The following is a 16,915-nucleotide window of genomic DNA, read 5'->3' on the forward strand; positions in this document are numbered from 1 at the left end:
TTTCTAAACAACCCTTGGCTTTCCCCATTTTAATTAAAACATCTCCTGGCCTGCCGCTCGTCGCTTTGGCCGTTGCATCAGCCATTGATTGCATCAATTAAAAGTTGATCACTTCAATTGGCTGTTCGGTTTGTTTTTGTGCCTCCCTGATTTGCATTCGCTGATTTAAGATTTCCTGCTGCCACAGGCCGCAGAACATCGAAACTCCGGGTCGGAAATGCAGCATAATTCTTGCTTCTCCCCAGCCTTTTTTGCTGATGATCAGTGTCAAGTTTTCGTCTGCTCCATCATTTTCAAGCACTTGACCACAAAACAATCGCCTCAGATTTTTGCCTCTGTTTTTTACTTTTCGAGTTCTGTGTGTTTTCGGCCCTTTGCTCTGTCTTAACGCTTGGCGCATTCTTCTTCTCTTCTTCCGGCGCTCTGGCTCATTAGCATATATTTATGAGTTTGTTTGTGCTCGCGAACTCCAGCCGAAAAGCCGACCGAGAATGAAGCGCCAGCCGAGGCGATCGGGAGCTCAAGTTTTCCGTGATTTTCACATTTCATTCGCAAATGTGCCGCCGTCGCGAGTGGTTGCCTGTCGCTCCCGCCGTCTCTTTCCGCCACTCTGCAGCCATCTCTTTCGCCTCCAGCCCCCAGCCCCAGAGAAGAGTCCTTCGATCGATCCACCGCGCACTGACCTCCGCCGAATCGTTTTAAATACCCCAAAACGGTCGGATTTCGGTGCGATTTGGCGATTTGCATGTCGCTGCCATAGTTAAAGTATAAAGTTCATTTCGGCTGTGGACATAAACCAGAAGATCGTTATGCTCCAGAGACGATGATCTATATGGGCGCCGTGTGTGTTGTTGCTGGCTGCTTAATTGTGCGCTGGCGTTTAAATAAAAATAAGTGCGTTTAAATGTGAAAACAAAAGACTAGCACACGTTGCCAATCGAGAGGCCAGACAGTGTCGGCCAATAAATCATTTTCAAGCACCATTCCGCCCTATCTCGAGTGTCGATCAATAAGGAAGAACTTGGGCAACAAACTGGAGTACAGAAAAAGTGTACAAAAAGAAAACCAAACAAGATAGAGTGCGAAAAGTGGCCCACAACAAATGACTCGTAATGCAATGCCTGGGCAATTAATTAGTGCATAAACAGCTAAATTAAGCGCCGTAAAAGTTGGGGCCGCACACACGATCGCGCCTTCACTCTCTCGAGAAGTCGGGCTCTGAGTTTTCCACCCTCGATGTGAGCGGCTGGAAAATGTAACTGGCAGCCACGAAAATTATGACGCAAAGTGCCGAAATCGGTCCGCAGCCTGAGGAATAATATATTTGCAATTTATGCAACAGTCGTCGCGGTTGCAGCAACAAAGAGCGATTAGTGTACTCGCGCACCACAATAGCCAGCAGAAAAGGCCCAGGAAACCGCCGTCGTCATCAGCGCATCGTTATGAGTGTCTCCGCAATTGGATCTAATCGCCACCGTCGTCTGGCTTTAATGGTGTTGACCACCTTGTGGCTGCTAATCGATGCCACCGGCCCGAAGTCCGTCAGCATTGAGCTGCGTCGCAAGAGGAGCCTGCACTACAACGGCCTTGAGGTGGGTTCCGATGCCGATCAGTGGTGCGCATTGTCGCGTGATTAGCGGGGTTCCACTTTGGCAACATAGGGACAATACCCATTCTTTATAATTTAAAACAGATTTATGAACGTTCCTAGAAGCATTTTATTACATTACTTCTATTGCCCGATTGTTATTCACATCGAGACAACATCTGGGGACAAAGATAGATCTTACATACCATATGGTGAGCTTGCGGTGAGTCAGGATATCAATCAACACTTGGTAATGGCCTCATTGTCGAGTGATATGTGACAGTCATACACAGAGAAAATAAGAAACCAACAAACTACCCTGTAATAATAACCTGTAACATGTCAAACTTGTGATGTAAAGTAAAAATTTTAAAAGTATTATTTCTTCTGCCTAAAAATAATAAAAGGGACCCTAAACAAATTTTTGGAAAGCACCAAGAAACCTTTATAAGCTCTATCAAGTTCCATTTCCCATTCCAAGTAAACAATAATGCTATTGATTACCCCTTCCTATAAATACGTTTAAAACAAACCAAAAATAGGGATATACTTTAAGCCCTCTAAAGTTCCATTTCCCATACCATATTATAAATAAATTATGTTATAAATTGCCCCCTGATACATTAAAAAACACAATGATATTTTCCGAGTGTAGGCGTGTTGAATGTACGATTAACCCATTTACAGAACCAGGTGGATCATCCATCCGAGTATGCGTCAAGTGACCAATAAAGAGCATACAAAATCGCCGTATAGACAGAACATGTCCGCGAAAAACAGCAAAAAACATATTGTCTGACTCAAGTAGAGTTTGAAAAGCTAAGCAGAAAACCGACGGGGAGTTCCAGGGGGAAAATGGGGAGGCTGAGAAGTACTGCCGCCAAGGCGGGGCGTTGAATGACCTCTGCAGAACTGGGCGTTGAAATGTGTTTTGGTAATGTGAGAGCTTTAACCCAATAAACATTAGCTCTGCCAACAAGGCGACAACTATTCGAATTACACACATGACTCGTGTAGGCTCCCCTTGCTCATTTCCCCTACTTTTCCCAGATTCTACTGCCTTCATTTGAGCTTCGCCTGGCGTCGCAAAGTCTCTTTCAGGGTTTTAGGAACTCATCAGACGATTCAGGGAATTGCAAACAATCTTGCAGGCAGCTGGGCATTGCAGCTGCCTCGAAATTCTGGACTGCTTCCCAGACTTTGGAAATTTCGAAAGACAGGCGGCTCCCTGCTGTTGGTTCTAGCCAAGTTATTGACCCCCGAGGCAAGACCTTAGAATCGCTGGCTTGGTTGCGCTCTTGATTGCGTGATTTTCCCCCACTTTATTTGCGTTTCTGCACTCGCACTCCTTTGCGCTATTAAATTGGCCCGAAGACAATTTTCTGTGATATAATTTCCAGGTGTTGGTTTCTAGTTTTCGCCATTGTACCCTTATTTTTTTCTCTCCTCTGCTTTTTGCCCATTGTGCTCACGGGTCACGCAAAATTTCATCACATAATCAGCCCGGCGAGCGATTACAGTGGGCATGTGTGCCTGCATTTTCCCCATTTTCCCTCGCTCTCTCGGCTTTGTCATCGCTTATTGTTGCTGTTTGCTTGGGCTTTTCCGGCCATCGCGACTCTTCCATGTTGATTTGCTCTTCTTGTGCGTTGCCCTTGCAGCCAATTAGTGTCCATTTCATTGAACACTGTTTGGCTATGGTAAAGTTCAGCGGAAAGTTAGGTAAGACCGGAGATCGAAAAGGGGAAATGCTTTTGCAAGGGGTCGCCTAAATATAGCAAACTTCTGTAACTCAACACCAACCAATTGGAATTCGTACATGTTGTATTTATACCAGACTTCTTGTCAAGTTTATTAGACATAAATATATGTGTTTGACTTTTTAGTAGCATGATATCAACTTTATCATGAAAGTTTTCTAAGCACTTTTCCATCATTTCTTAAAGAGTTATGTTTTATAAATCGTCTTCTTAATGAAATGACTTTGTGTCAATTCAATCGTATAATTTTTAAAATACAAAATTATGATTAATTCCAATGTATTATATAACAAATTCATAACATGTTAGTCAATGTATTTCAAGTAAACTTCGGTACTAATTGTGCAGTATTTTAAAAAATGTAGTATACTTAATTTTATTATTGTCATACGATTATTATTAAGAAACTTTAAGTATAGATGTTGTATTTAGATTTTAATAACTTTAAAGTTAAAACCATTTCCCTGAAAGCAATGAAAAAGCGTCATCGGGCCTGCCTCCATCTGATTTCCCTGGGCGGTTAACGACCAGCCACGCCCCCTGGCGCAGCGTTACAATGTTGATAGTAAACACTCGCCACCGCGGCAATTTGTAACACCTTCTCCTAGCGGCTGGAGGCGGAGTTTCGATCCGAAGAGCCGCAACGCTCTTCACGCTTCGCCGGCAGCAACGCGCTTTTCCACAAAAGCCAAATAAAGCCGAATGAAAACTGTTACAACGAATTAAATTAAATAATCGCGCGAGCGGGCGCACGCACCACAAAATCGGACAAGATACACGTACTATATGGCGTATCGGTTGTAGGTGTATAAATAGTTTTGCTGCAGCACTAACCTTTCCACCCGTTGATCTGGTGACCCCAGCCAGCTGTTCGGCTTGCCTAATTGGGGTTTCTTTCGAGGTACCAATTTTCCATTGTCTGGGGAGAAAGTATTTTGGGGGAACTTGAGAAAACCCTTCTCCGTGGGTGCTCGCATCTGCTTTGGTCTGTTTAACGCTTTGCTGGCGATGTTACACTTTCCGCCTTGCATATTAAACACCATTCATTGCGCTGACTCTTTCTCTTTTTTAATTTTCTCCTCTGCAGCTGGACGAGAACACTCTACTGGGCCATCTGAGGGAGCACGAGAGGGCCCTGATCTTTGGCTCACGATCTGCGGAAGAGGGTAAGTGTTGGCCCCCAGGCACCGACCCGAAAAGATTCTTAACTCTGACCCAGAGTCAAGGTAGGGAAATGCTGTTTTGTGGCCGACTTGGCTATCAGTCGGTAGAAAAAAAGTATATCTAAGCTCTTACGAATAATTTTAAAAGGAAACTTTCTTGTCAAAAACGCAGAAATTAGACTTACCATCATAAATGAATAGGATATTATAGCATTTAGTAAAAATATAGGTCCAGTTAGGAAAGAGTTCTTTAACATTATACTCTTAATGTAATATGCTTAATATATAATAGCATCTGATAAAGATATCTGTAAGCCAAGAACGGGTTTTTAATATTCTAATGCACCAAATATACATTAACTACTGTACCAGATTATAGTTAATATAAAACCAGCAAAACAGTCATATAAGTTGAAAACTCTTAAGTATTATAATGTCTAGCAAGAGGAAACTGCATTGTCCAGTAGAATTTATTTTCTTCTAAATTTTTGATAAGCTTTTTTATTAGTATTGTACAACGAGAACTTCTAGCACTTCTAGGCTATACATTTTTCTTAGTGGCCGAATTCCTTTGGCCCTGACCCATTACCCACTGCAACATGTCATTAGGCCGGGAGCCCAAACATCAAAAACAGCAATCAATGGAAGCTAAACTTGAACTGTTAACTGAAAGGTGGCAGGGGGTGGTGGGTTAGGGCGGTGGGGCTCTTGGGGGCGTGGAACTCTGCGCAGTTGTTGGCATTGATCCATGACAGGCATTTACGTTGTTTGTTTACCTGGCAGCGCCCGAATTCAAGCTCGTGCACTTGGCGCAACAGCAGCGGCAGGAGGGCAGTCCCCGAGACGAGGATGGAGCACAGTTGGCGGCCGAGGAGGATCGGGAGGGGAACCCCCTAAAGCGACGTCAGCGCCGCAGCCTGCCCGCAGAAGGTGAATGAAATAGACCAAGTCCCCATTCCGCATCCAAATCGAAATCCAGAGAGCATTTCGTGCTGCTCCAGTTGCGGTCATTATGCGAGCAGTTTAATTAATTCAAATGCATTCGGCAGATGACGAGGAGTCGCCGGCGGAGAAGGGGCAGGAGTCAGCTGGCGCGGGGGAGGCTGGGGATGCAGTGGAGGCCCGGCTGCAGCTGCAACAGTCGCCGCAGCTAATCGACGACGCCTTCATCTTCATCCGCCGCACCGAAAACGGCACCCAGTTCGTGGAGCACTCTCCGCAGCTCCTCAAGCGCCTGGAGCGATGCTTCTACCGGAGTCCGGCTGCTGCTCTCGATCTCTGCGAGCCCGGCAACGTGGTAAGTGCACGCAGAAAAGCATATTTGTCTTGACTCCTGAGTCACATACCAAAAAATGTATATAAATTAAATAAATGATTTGTTTTAATTTAACAGTAAAGTATTTTTAACTATTTCTGCAAAAAAAAGATCTTAGATCTTTTTTTCTTTTACGAACATTTTTTATTTTAATTTGTTTTAAGCATCTGTGGCTTGACAAAGGGAAAAAAATGAATTCTTAAACTTATTTGGAACTATTTACATCTACATTTCAAAGTTTGCCTTAAGTATCTGTTGAATATATATTTAAAGCGGTTTTTTTTTGGGTTTTCCATTTTTAAAAGTCGTTGGACTGGTTTTGTTTATCGAAAAATATTTTTTAAAAATTCAATAATAACACATTTTTAATAATAATATTACATTCGGTTTTACAATTTTAATAATTTATTAATCCAATTTCCTAACCTAGTATCGCATAATACTTCTCCGATATTTGTTTTCCAATGAGTTAAAGCAGATATTGAATCAAAAGTCTATTTGTATCTCAATTTAGTAGCACACCTCAATGAATGCGGATAGCATTTACTTATCCCCGGTTATTAATTTTTCACGCCTCGATCCCCGCAGCGCGGCGTGTTCCAGCAGAATGGCAGTGACCTGGTGATCCATCCGCTCCCCTCGCGCTTCGGCACCGGGACACATGTGCTCTACCAAGCGAGGGTGGACAAGAGCGGTGGCTACAGTGGGGCCTCGTCAAGGCGAACGGCGCCACCGTTAGACAGCCAACTGCAGTTCGAGCCCGATGCGGAGGAGTTCAACGAACCGAGGCGACGATGGCGGGCCCAGACTCACTCCCAGTCCCTGTTGAGACTACGCTTCCAGCCCAAACACCACCATCACCCTCATCCACATCATCATCAAAGAAGGCGACGCTATATTGGGGGCCCTCCGCGCAACCGCTGGTCGGACATCCCGGAGGAACTCTTTATAGAGACAGCCATCTTTGTGGACAGCGATCTCTATGCCCATATGCAGCGCAACTTTCCCACGAACACGGAGAGCAAGGTGGTCAGCTTTCTGCTGGCCATGATTAACGGCGTCCAGTTGCTCTACCATCACCCCACCCTGGGACGTCGCATAAACTTTGTGCTGAAGCGTCTCGAAATCTGGAAATCCTGGGATCCGCCGGGCCTGGTTCGCTCCAGGGATGTGGAAAATTACCTGAACAGCTTCTGCAAGTGGCAGGAGAAACTGAATCCCTTCTCCGATGCCGATCCCCTGCACTACGACCATGCCCTGGTCCTGACGGGTCTCGACCTGGTGACCTATGAAAAGGGCAAGGCCAATAGCCAGGTGGTGGGCATGGCCACGGTCAAGGGAATGTGCACCTCCATTTACTCCTGCACGATCAATGAGGCCAAGCACTTCGAGAGCGTCTTCGTGGTGGCCCACGAAATTGGACACAAGTAGGTGGTTCCCAAAAATAAAGGAATTTGATTGAATAGCTTTCTCTTTCAGCTTGGGCATGAGGCACGATGCCAAGGAGATCAGCTGCGACCCCACCATGCACATCATGTCCCCCAAGTTGGGCAGTGGCAAGGTCACCTGGTCCAAGTGCTCGCGCACCTATCTCGAGGATTTCTTAATGTAAGTACTAAGAAGGTACTTTAAAAGGCAGGAGATGGTCTCAATTCCTTACTACTCTTCAGGGATCCCCAGGCAGAGTGCCTCTTCGATCGGGATCAGTTCGTGGGTCCCTGGGATCACACTGCTGGCGGGCGTCTTCCTGGTGAGCGCTTCAATGCCAACCAGCAGTGCATGTTGCGCTTCGGGAAGAACTTCATGCAGGCCAGCACCCAGAGCAAGATGGAAATCTGTCGGGATCTACACTGTCGCCAGGATGGACTGCCCTGGACCTCGCATCCTGCGTTGGAGGGCACCGAGTGTGGTGCTAACATGGTAATATTCTCTTTGAGTCCAAAACAAGCAAAGAGTTTATCTTCTGACGCATTCGAGAAAAAAGTTATTGATATCAAGAAAGTAATCTCAAGGATGTTATTCAAGAAGAAATGTTTCTGAATTCAAGATAGTTCTCTCGAGTTTGTTTTTCGGGAGAAAGAAGGCTTCAAGTAGCGGTTAAGGTGGTCCGGAGTACACTTTTAGAGACGAAAGCAGTATCGCAAATCGGGAAATCTTAACATTTGAGAAATTTCAGAGTTTAGGAAATGATTATTACATTTTTTAAATAATATATATTAACATTATTTTTCTCTTTTACAAGCTGCGTTAATATATATGTCTTATGTGTTTTTTTATTCACCTAGTGGTGCCGCGGTGGCTCCTGTGAGGCTCGTTCCTCCAGGCAGGGCAGCTACTCGGCCCTCAAAGCCTGGCCACCCGAACACGTTCCGGAAGCCACCCACGAGAAGATCATCAGGCACGAGCCGAACAGGATAGCCCCGCAGCTGAACGACTACAACCTCCTGGGGAACGAGCTGCCCGGGTCGCCATCGAACTGGGGCGAATGGAGCGAGCCGAGTGCCTGTGAGTCCGGCTGCCTGTACGGGCAGTCGCGCCGCCTCCTGGAGGGCAGCACCGGACTGCGAACCTTCAACAGGAGCTGCTTGAACTTTCCCTCGCGCTGCATTGGCCGGGACCGGCGCTTTGTGACCTGCAATTCGCCGCAGTGCCACAAGGTGCCGGTGCAGACGATCGGCGACTTCGCCAGCCAGGTGTGCATGCAGGCGAGGAAGTCGGACCCGGATCTCACCGGCGAGGGCCAGCAGCTGAGCAGCACGCTGGACGCCTCGTGCAAGATCTTCTGCCGCACCAAAACCAATGGCACCAAGTCGCGGCGTTGGACCTTTCCGGACGGCACCACCTGCCAATCGAAGCAGCACAACCCGGAGGACATTACCTACTGCATTTCCGGGCGATGTGAGCGCTTCTCCTGCGACAATTCCACATCCAACTTCTTCAAGATGGACAGCAACTTCTGCCAGGCGAGATCAGTGCGCCCGACCAGGGACTCCTCCGACCAGGAGAGCAGGCAGCACACCTCCAGCCAACGATATGCGGAGAGGCAGGAGGGGAAACCCCCTAAAAATCACTATGAGAATGGTAAGAGAGTCTTCATGTGGCATAAACAAAGGCATGGCCGTAACTCATTCAAAACTTCTTCCCACAGAGGTGGCCAAGCGCCCTGCCTATGGCCAGGGCAACCATATCAACGCTCCTTCATCGCCGTACAAGAGGAGGACCTACCACAAACCGTATGCCCCGGAGATATCGCGGCCCCCGCCACCCGCCTCCGCTTCTCTGATCGCCCTCGATCGCAGCTCGTCCTCGGAATCGGAGTGGGTGGTGCACCCCGGCTGCCACTCCAACTGCATGACCGACTCGAAGGGCGTACAGGGGGTCACCTCGCGGCTGACCGGACTGGATACCATCCAGCTCTGCTCGTACCGCATCCAGCCCTGCGAACGCCTCCAGACGGCTGCGGAGTTTGCGGAGCAGACCTGCGCCCGGTATCGCCAGAAGGTGCGCGGACTGTCCGGCCACGGAGCCCAGATCTCGGCCAGCATCGATGAGCCGGACCGCAGCTGCCGCGTGGGCTGCCAGGACGAGTTCATCAAGTACCGGTACTACCTGGTCAACGGCCGGAATGGACACTTTCCGCCGGGCACTCGCTGTTCGCCAGTGGGCAAGAGGTATTGCGTGAACGGCAAGTGCCTGGAATTCGGCGATGACGATCTGCCGCTGGAGAAGATCCACATCAGCTTGGGGCAAATAAGGACGCGGCGGAGAAGGAGTTTGCCCTCCAATGATTTGCTCAATTTAACGGAGATAAACAGCACTGTGAGCCTTAATCAAGCACCTGTAGGTGAGTGAGTAGGAAAGTGAACTGCTTGCAGCGGATGTTATGATTTTTAAGTATTTGTGTATTTTACGAACTGGCGGTAAATCTATAAAGTCGCTTTATAGGATTTATGTAGCGATGAAAAGATTAAAATGGCCTGACATGCTGTTAGATGCAAGGTTATACACTCGGGGCTCCGAAGCTCCCTTTGCTTCCTGTTATTTATAAATTATGCTTTCTTTATATTCCTCAGATGTCTCCGCCGAAAACATCGAATTCACCCAACCCATTCACGTCTCCGCAGACGAACTGAGTAGCAAAAGCCGATAGCCCAATAGCTTCCTGGCCACAATTCCCCTTAGTCGATTAAGTTCTAAGCTAGCTTAAGTTCAAGGCTGGCCACAAAAACTGCCCATGAAGTATAAACATATGAAATAATAAACGATAATAAGGTATACATAACGTTTTCCTAAGGGTTTTTTCACCGGAAAATCATGTGGGGAATGGAATCCATTTTCTGTACAAAGGGGTATTTAAAGGCAGAGCAAAAAATGCATATATACAATAGCTTTTTAAGGGTCTAGGAGGTTGCTTAATGGTTGTCGTTTCCCCACACCGAGGGACTATTAAATGGCAATGCAAAAAATGCTGGCAGATAATGATAGTGAAATCGAAATTGAAAATTCGTTGGCGGGGACCGCCTTCACTTTTCAATATCGGCTACACTCCAATCGGCAGCCAATCGCCAGTACCCCACCTGCGACTTCCTTCGGCGATATTGGGGAGGGGCTTTTTTGGCGCTCGCATGCAAACGATGGCAGCAATTACCAATACTCAATACCAAAAAGGGTAGCAGCAATCAGCCAAACATTGCCACACAAACACGGCCTCCGGTGGTGTGCGTGAGGAAAAATTAGATAAAACACCTACGAAACGCTGAATATGCCACAGTCTGCAGGGAAAGCGCGCGCCGTGCAAATCGAATCGAACGAAAAACAAAGCCCCGAAAAAGCGGAGCAACGGAAAGCGCGCAAAGCGTCGGAAAATCGGAAGTCGGAAAAGTGAAGTGTGTGGGAACCGCCTTGATTTGTGACTTGTGTCGGTTTTACCCGGACTTCTGACCGCCAGCGGGGTCAGCACATTAGGACCGCCTGCCAAGTTCAATGCACCCACCTGCATTGCACTTTATGCAGGCAAATAGGGACCCATTAATAATGCTTAGGTCGTTTATGAACTCGAGTAAAGTGCAATCAAAACTCTCTAATTGACGACAGATACAACTAGGCAATTATATTTAACCTCAGACTAATTGGCTTAGACATTTTCATGGCCCCTTTGGGACCAATTTAAATTTAGGTCAGCTACTGCTTTTTGGGATGGGCAGGAGTGACGAAAAACCTTGGAGGCTACTCACGCAGCTCTCCTGGGAAACTGTGTCAAGTTGGTCTTAAAATTTCGACCACACGCAAGTGCGTACTACGCAGATTATAGTACTACATTGCTCATCAATTGGTTTCGAGAAGCACGTGCGGTCTTTCTCTCAGGAACCTTGGGGCAGGACGCTCTGACCTGTGCCCCTCCTTACACCAATATAGCATTGTGTGTTCCCATTCCGATATTATGGCCATCCGAACTCGAAAAATCGATTGGCAGCTAATTGGTTTGTTTTCAACGTATTTCTATTTGGGACACTAGCCCCGCCAGTGTCCTGGCTCAGTGCAAAAACAGGAAAACAAGACGTGTGCATTAGAGGGCCTGGCAAATTGTAAAGTAAATAAATAAAACATAAAACTCCCATGTGAGGAACACAGGTTGTGACTCTCACTACGCCCCCAAGCCAAGCCCAGCCCCACTCTGACCGCCTTTTCCCGCGTTTCCCATTGAATATGCATACACGCAAGGACCTCGCCAGTTGTCCAGCTGAGCAGGTGCAGTTGTCCATTTGTCCAGTCAGACGTCGCTGAACTTGTCAGGACAACGGTTCATCCATCGGTAGGAATTGTCGATTTTCAAGTCGGTTGTTTCCCGGTGCCAAGTGAACGGACATAACCCATGAATCACCACCGGGGAGATGTGCGGAGCCGCGGACTCTAGTGATTCACTGGCCTAAGTTGAAGAACAGTTCTCAAAGACACAAGAATGCCTCCCAAGAGACGCAGGAGATTCCAGGGACTCTACTACCATTCGTCGCCGCCCAAAGGTGAGTGTGCAGTGGGTACACGTATTCATATTCACATTCATTCAGCCTAATTGAGGCAAATTGTGGTGACAACACGCCAGGGCAAGGTGCTGAGCACTTCCCTCTGTTTTCTGTGGCCAAAATTTGCATATTGCGTGCCGTTGAGGGTGTCAGCTCAACAAGTTACAATGCCAGTTGATTGCCATATTAAGTGGCAAACACTAATGCGCCATTTCCGTGGCACTTTCGAGCGGTTTTTATTGCCACTCCATCGTGTGTGTGTGTGGAATGGAAATTTAATGATTCACTGCGGCCAACTAATTTACATGTCACCGCTCGCAAGGAGTCGAAAAATTCCTCAAGGTGTTGGCCCAAAATAGATGGAGTGGCAGACCTTGACATATAAGCTGTGCGGGTGTGGAGGCCGAGAAGTAAATGGAAATTTCCTGGCTAACAATTTACCGAGCTAGAGCAAGAATATCCTGAAAGTATGCTATGGAAGTGGCTTCATACCTCAGCCTTTCACATATAAGAATAAAATGAAATTAAATGAATGGAGGAGAATACCCTGAATATCTTTGAAACTTTGAATTGGGGTTTCAAACGAATGCTTATATGAGAGGAACTTCAAGGTACACTGTGGAAATCGTTTAAATTGTTCAGATAAAAGAATAACGTAAGGTTCACAGTGGAAATCGTTGAAATCTAGTTAGAGATAAGAAGGAAAACCCTGCAACTTTAGCCAAAAACTAAATGAATAGAGGAAAAACTTTGAATTGGGTTTTTACAAGAATGCTTTTGTGAGAGGAGCTTTAAGGAACACTGTGGAAATGGTTCAAATCTAGCTAGAGATAACAAAGAAACCCTCGCGACCTTAGACGAGCACGTAAAGGAAATCGTTTAGTAGGTGTTTTCCCCAGAGACGAAGGGGAAATATCTCGATTAGAAATATGTCCCCCAAAGGAATGCTAATCAAGTTGCATCAGCCAAATGAAATTATATTTCCACATATTTGTTTGGGTGGAACTCCAATGAAAATGTTGACTTTTCCGCTTTATATAACACAATCACCGGGCACAAACACATCCAAGGGTTATTTATTCATGTCTGAAGTTGAAAGTGCGCGAACAGGACGCAATTATTCCTCCTTGCGGCCCTTTTGACCACAACACAGCCCGAATTCAACACCTTTCGGCCCGGCCAAGAGTTAGTTGGCCAACGCGACCCAAGCTGGCCAGACGCAAAAATAGAAAAGGGAAAATAGAAAACAGAAAGTTAGTGAGTACTGGGAAATCGAAAATAAAGTAGGCCCTGTCATTTCTCGAACCTGTCACATACATTTCATACATATTTGCTAAGCCAGACAATCGAATCTGAGACAGGATGTCTACTCCCATTGCAGTCATGCCGATGAATGGACAGGCGGGGGGTCAGAATGGACGCAAGCGGCGCGACAACGAAGGTACGTACTCGAAAAACCAGGTGTTGGGTTTCCAAATGCTTTGCTAAATCATTCAGTGCCGCCGATTTAATATGTTCTGATCCGAAAACTTGGGCGGGCAGGGGCGTTACCCACTTTGCACTGCGAAAAAGTTTGGCGCCGACCTTGGGCATTTCAAGTTGGCAAAGTTCCTTCGCCGGGCGGAAATTGTCTCAAGTTTCCACTAATGCCACTTTAAGCGAGCCGGGGAGTCACAAACTTGAGCATTCATTGCATTTTGTTTTCGTTTTAGTTTAGTTTTCGGTTGCAGTTTGAGTTTCGGTTTCGGCTTTTTGGCTCCTTGGCTGTTTTCGGCTTTTCGGCAAATTGCATGCTGGCACGAACGAGGGCGAAAATGATTTGGAAATCGCAATCGGGTCGAGGGGCGGGAAAATTAATTTCCACGTTTTCAATTTCCATTTCGCGGCTAATAGATTTCTCGGTGAAGCTATCCACCATTCGGATCTGGATTCACGAGAAGGACATTGGCAAGCTGACGCGTATTCTGTGGGCGGGCCAGGGCAACCGCCTCAGCCAGCAGGCCAGCAACAACGGGCGTGTGAAGCGCTTCCTGGCCGCCGTGCCCCACGTCATGGTGAGGAAACCTCATACCACTCCCCCATCACCCGAATGGCACTCAATTTCCGTTCCCCGCACAGAATGCCATCAAGGATCTGCACCAGGCGGTCATCGACAACAACCTGGAGACCGTGCAGGCGCAGCTGGAGCCACCGGTGCCGAGTGCCCTGGTCACCTGCAAGGACGGCAACGGCCTCAATATCATCCACAAGGCCGCCGGGCTGGGCCACACCAAGATCCTGGAGTACCTGGTGGGCATTTGGCCCGAGGGCGCCCACGAGACGGACATCACCGGCAAGACGCCGCTCCACTGGGCCGCCAGTGCCAAGAACAACATGCGGTGCTACACCCTGCTGACCCAAGCGGGCTGCGACGAGGAGGCCGTGGATTATGTGAGTGGGTGGCAGGGTTCCTTCGAAACGAGGGGTTTCTCCTGGGTGTCCCTTGTTTAGTTCGGGAGGTTTCATCACACAATGGTTCTTCTCTAAGAGGTATTTCGATTGTTGAACCAACCCATATGCCCGTTATATTAATAGAAATATAGGGTTATGATTGGAAATAATATGAAGAAGTTAGACAAAATGTTTTTTTATGTTTGTCAAGGGAATGGAAAGTAAGCTTATCAAGTAACATGGATTGATAATAATATTAGTATGGTAAATTAAACTAATCTATTAGTCTTTGGTATATTTTGAAGATATACAAATTATGGTTTAAAAAGCTTACCCCTTTGGATTATTCATTTTTTAGCAGCAGAACTTTTCAACAGAACTTTTTTCTGAGAGGGTATTGTTTTTTCAATAAAAATTACGACTTATCATAGAGAAACAGCTTTAGGAATATTAGTTATTAGAGATCTTCTTAAAAGTATAAACCAGTAGTTATGCAGTAATTACCTTTAGAAACAAGATATTTTTACTATAAATCGAGGTGCATAGCGTGGGCAGATGGTGGCTTTGTTTGGCATTCGCTTAGCAATTAAAATGATTCATTGCGGCACTTTCAGAAAATGAAAACTCCCTCGTACTATCGCCACAAGCCGCACGAAATCGAGCGCGCCTTCCTGGTTTATGTGCCGGATGCGCCCCGCGTCTCCCCCGACAGCGCCACCGATTGGGAGGCCTTGAGCGACGACAGCGGAGCGGTGGACACCGGCGCGGGCGGGGATGCCGGCTCCAAGGTGAGTGGCTCGTGTCTGTCACACCGGAATTCCCCAACCCAACTCCTCCCCCACTCTTTCCCCTCTCTCTTTCGCCCCTTAGAAACTGGACATCAAGGTCCCTCCGTCCGTGAACGGTCGCAAATCGCTGGACGACAGCCTAGAGAACACCTCGGAGCTGGACACCAACGATGGGTGAGTGGGTGGTGGGGTCACCTGTGATCAGGCGACTAGGTGGCTGGCTGGTTGGTGGGTCTTAGACCCCGAGAGTTAGGCTTAAGTTTGGCTGCCCTTGCTGGCTAAATGCTGCGCTGCCTTTTCATTTGTGTAGTCGGTGTGTTTTTGGGGCATGGCTTTGAGAGAGATTCTTTTGCATTTTGAAATCGCAGTACGAGTGTCAATGAGGATGACGATCTCTCCAAGGCGGATGCGGAGCCGGAAGCGGAAGTCGTCTCGCCTTTGCAGCGCCGACCGGAAACGCCGGCCACATTCAACTCGATCAATGGCGATGGCGATGGCGAAGGCGAAGGCGAAGATAGCGAGGCTGAGGTAAGTAGTACCGCCTTCTTACTTTCTTTTCCTTTTTTGGCTTTTGATGGCTGGCAGTTTGCTTGCACGTTTTGAAAATGGCTTTCAGTGTTTGTAGTTCAACCACCTAGCTTTTGGGAGACTCTGTGAAAGTAAGCCATTGTCGGCTCTCGCTCTTCGCCTTTCACCTTTCTCTCGACGGCACTCTGCGCTTTTTTGTTTAGAGCCCAACAATCCCCTGAGTCCGCTGTAAATATAGGCTGAGATCGAAGGACCGTAGACAGAAACTGTTGAATCACTTGGCAAGCAATCAGTCGACAATTGTTTACTTTTACAGAATATTGCAAGAGCTGTAAGCGCAGATGGAGGCGGAGTTGGGCAGGACGAAGATGGAGGAGGAGGAGATGCGGCGGTCATGGAGAACGGAGATCACGATGAGGCTCCGCAGGAGGAGCAGCCAGATGAGACCGAGGAGGTGGAGGCGGTGGTGGAGGTGGAGGTGGCGGAGCTACCTGACGAATCAGCGGCTGAGAGTGAGCTTGAAGGAACCAAAAAGACTGAAGCGGAACCGGAGGAGAAGGATGCGGATGCAGAGGCAGGTGCAGATGCAGATGCGGAGGAAGTGGCGGATGAGCCGGAGGGCCCCGTTGAGGATGGAGCGGAACCGGAAGTAGCCGCCTTGTCCACCGAAGAGAAGGAGGCCGAGTCGGAGAACGAAAACGATGACGACGATGAGGTACAGATGGGCGTGCTCTAAGTGTCCTCGAACGTTTTGTAGTGTATTCACGTTTGTTGTGTGTGCCGTTCGCTCAACCCATTTACCCCCTCTTCAATGTGAACCCGTGCAAGAAACGCAATCAAAAATACGAAAAAAGCTAAAAATTAAAAACATTAAAAGTAAAAATAATCAGCTGCAGCAGGCACTCAAATTCCATTCATACCAATTTGTTTACCACTGCAAGAGCCACAGCAACAGCAACAACTGCAGCCGCAACCCAATCAGCAGCAAAATGCGAAACTTTAGCAATCAACTTCAACATAAGCCCGCTTAGACAATGAAATAACCGAAGCCATAGTGAATTCTTTATATATCTCTATACAAACAAGCATATATACATATTTTGTAAAGCAAGTGTTATGTTCTCCTCTTTCGAAATACAGTTTGAACAACAATATATACCTAGCCGTAACCATTATAGTAACCGTAACCAGTAACCAATTAAAAATGGAATGCAAAACCTGCAACTTGTGTCTTTTGTTTATCGTTTTTCATCGCACACCCGCGACCTGCCCAACAATCCGTGTGTTTGTTTCCATTTCCGTTTCCGTATTCCGCATCCGTTG

At 47.2% G+C, this 16,915-nt stretch overlaps 2 protein-coding genes across 7 annotated transcripts; both read left to right on the forward strand.

The window, feature by feature from the left end:
• Positions 1–586: 586 nt before the first annotated feature.
• Positions 587–10,112, forward strand: LOC108026938 (A disintegrin and metalloproteinase with thrombospondin motifs 16). 2 transcript variants are annotated; one of them, XM_017098151.3, is made up of 10 exons: positions 588–1,592; positions 4,436–4,514; positions 5,295–5,441; positions 5,561–5,808; positions 6,415–7,253; positions 7,306–7,434; positions 7,497–7,746; positions 8,112–8,907; positions 8,975–9,670; positions 9,900–10,112. In XM_017098151.3, the coding sequence occupies exons 1-10, from the start codon at positions 1,443–1,445 to the stop codon at positions 9,974–9,976; spliced, it is 3,411 nt and encodes a 1,136-aa protein (XP_016953640.1). In that variant the 5' UTR covers positions 588–1,442; the 3' UTR covers positions 9,977–10,112. The 2 variants fall into 2 exon arrangements, with proteins under 2 accessions (XP_050743592.1, XP_016953640.1); XM_050887635.1 differs by lacking the exons at positions 8,975–9,670; positions 9,900–10,112 and having other exon boundaries at positions 587–1,592; positions 7,507–7,746; positions 8,112–8,362.
• Positions 10,113–10,609: 497 nt separating this feature from the next.
• On the forward strand, positions 10,610–16,746 carry LOC108026874 (serine-aspartate repeat-containing protein I). 5 transcript variants are annotated; one of them, XM_050887535.1, is made up of 9 exons: positions 10,610–10,712; positions 11,548–11,846; positions 13,228–13,287; positions 13,740–13,900; positions 13,965–14,276; positions 14,891–15,064; positions 15,147–15,238; positions 15,433–15,592; positions 15,909–16,746. In XM_050887535.1, exons 2-9 carry the CDS (start codon positions 11,786–11,788, stop codon positions 16,326–16,328), a joined length of 1,440 nt encoding a protein of 479 aa, XP_050743492.1. In that variant the 5' UTR covers positions 10,610–10,712; positions 11,548–11,785; the 3' UTR covers positions 16,329–16,746. The 5 variants fall into 5 exon arrangements, with proteins under 5 accessions (XP_050743492.1, XP_050743493.1, XP_016953551.1 ...); XM_050887536.1 differs by having other exon boundaries at positions 11,643–11,846; XM_050887538.1 differs by lacking the exons at positions 10,610–10,712; positions 11,548–11,846 and adding an exon at positions 13,081–13,099.
• The last annotated feature ends 169 nt before the right edge of the window (positions 16,747–16,915 follow it).

Source organism: Drosophila biarmipes, chromosome 2R, assembly GCF_025231255.1.
Source record: "Drosophila biarmipes strain raj3 chromosome 2R, RU_DBia_V1.1, whole genome shotgun sequence".
In the NCBI taxonomy this organism is placed as follows: Eukaryota; Metazoa; Arthropoda; class Insecta; order Diptera; family Drosophilidae; genus Drosophila; species Drosophila biarmipes.

Excerpts from the sequence above, each read along its gene's own strand:
- LOC108026874 (XM_050887535.1), top strand. The coding sequence starts at position 11,786 with ATGCCTCCCAAGAGACGCAGGAGATTCCAGGGACTCTACTACCATTCG. Across the intron at positions 14,277-14,890 it reads ACGAGGAGGCCGTGGATTAT|AAAATGAAAACTCCCTCGTA; the intron begins GTGAGTGGGTGG and ends CGGCACTTTCAG. Across the intron at positions 15,065-15,146 it reads GCGGGGATGCCGGCTCCAAG|AAACTGGACATCAAGGTCCC; the intron begins GTGAGTGGCTCG and ends TTCGCCCCTTAG.
- LOC108026938 (XM_017098151.3), top strand. The coding sequence starts at position 1,443 with ATGAGTGTCTCCGCAATTGGATCTAATCGCCACCGTCGTCTGGCTTTA. Across the intron at positions 7,254-7,305 it reads GCCCACGAAATTGGACACAA|CTTGGGCATGAGGCACGATG; the intron begins GTAGGTGGTTCC and ends TTTCTCTTTCAG. Across the intron at positions 7,747-8,111 it reads CCGAGTGTGGTGCTAACATG|TGGTGCCGCGGTGGCTCCTG; the intron begins GTAATATTCTCT and ends TTATTCACCTAG.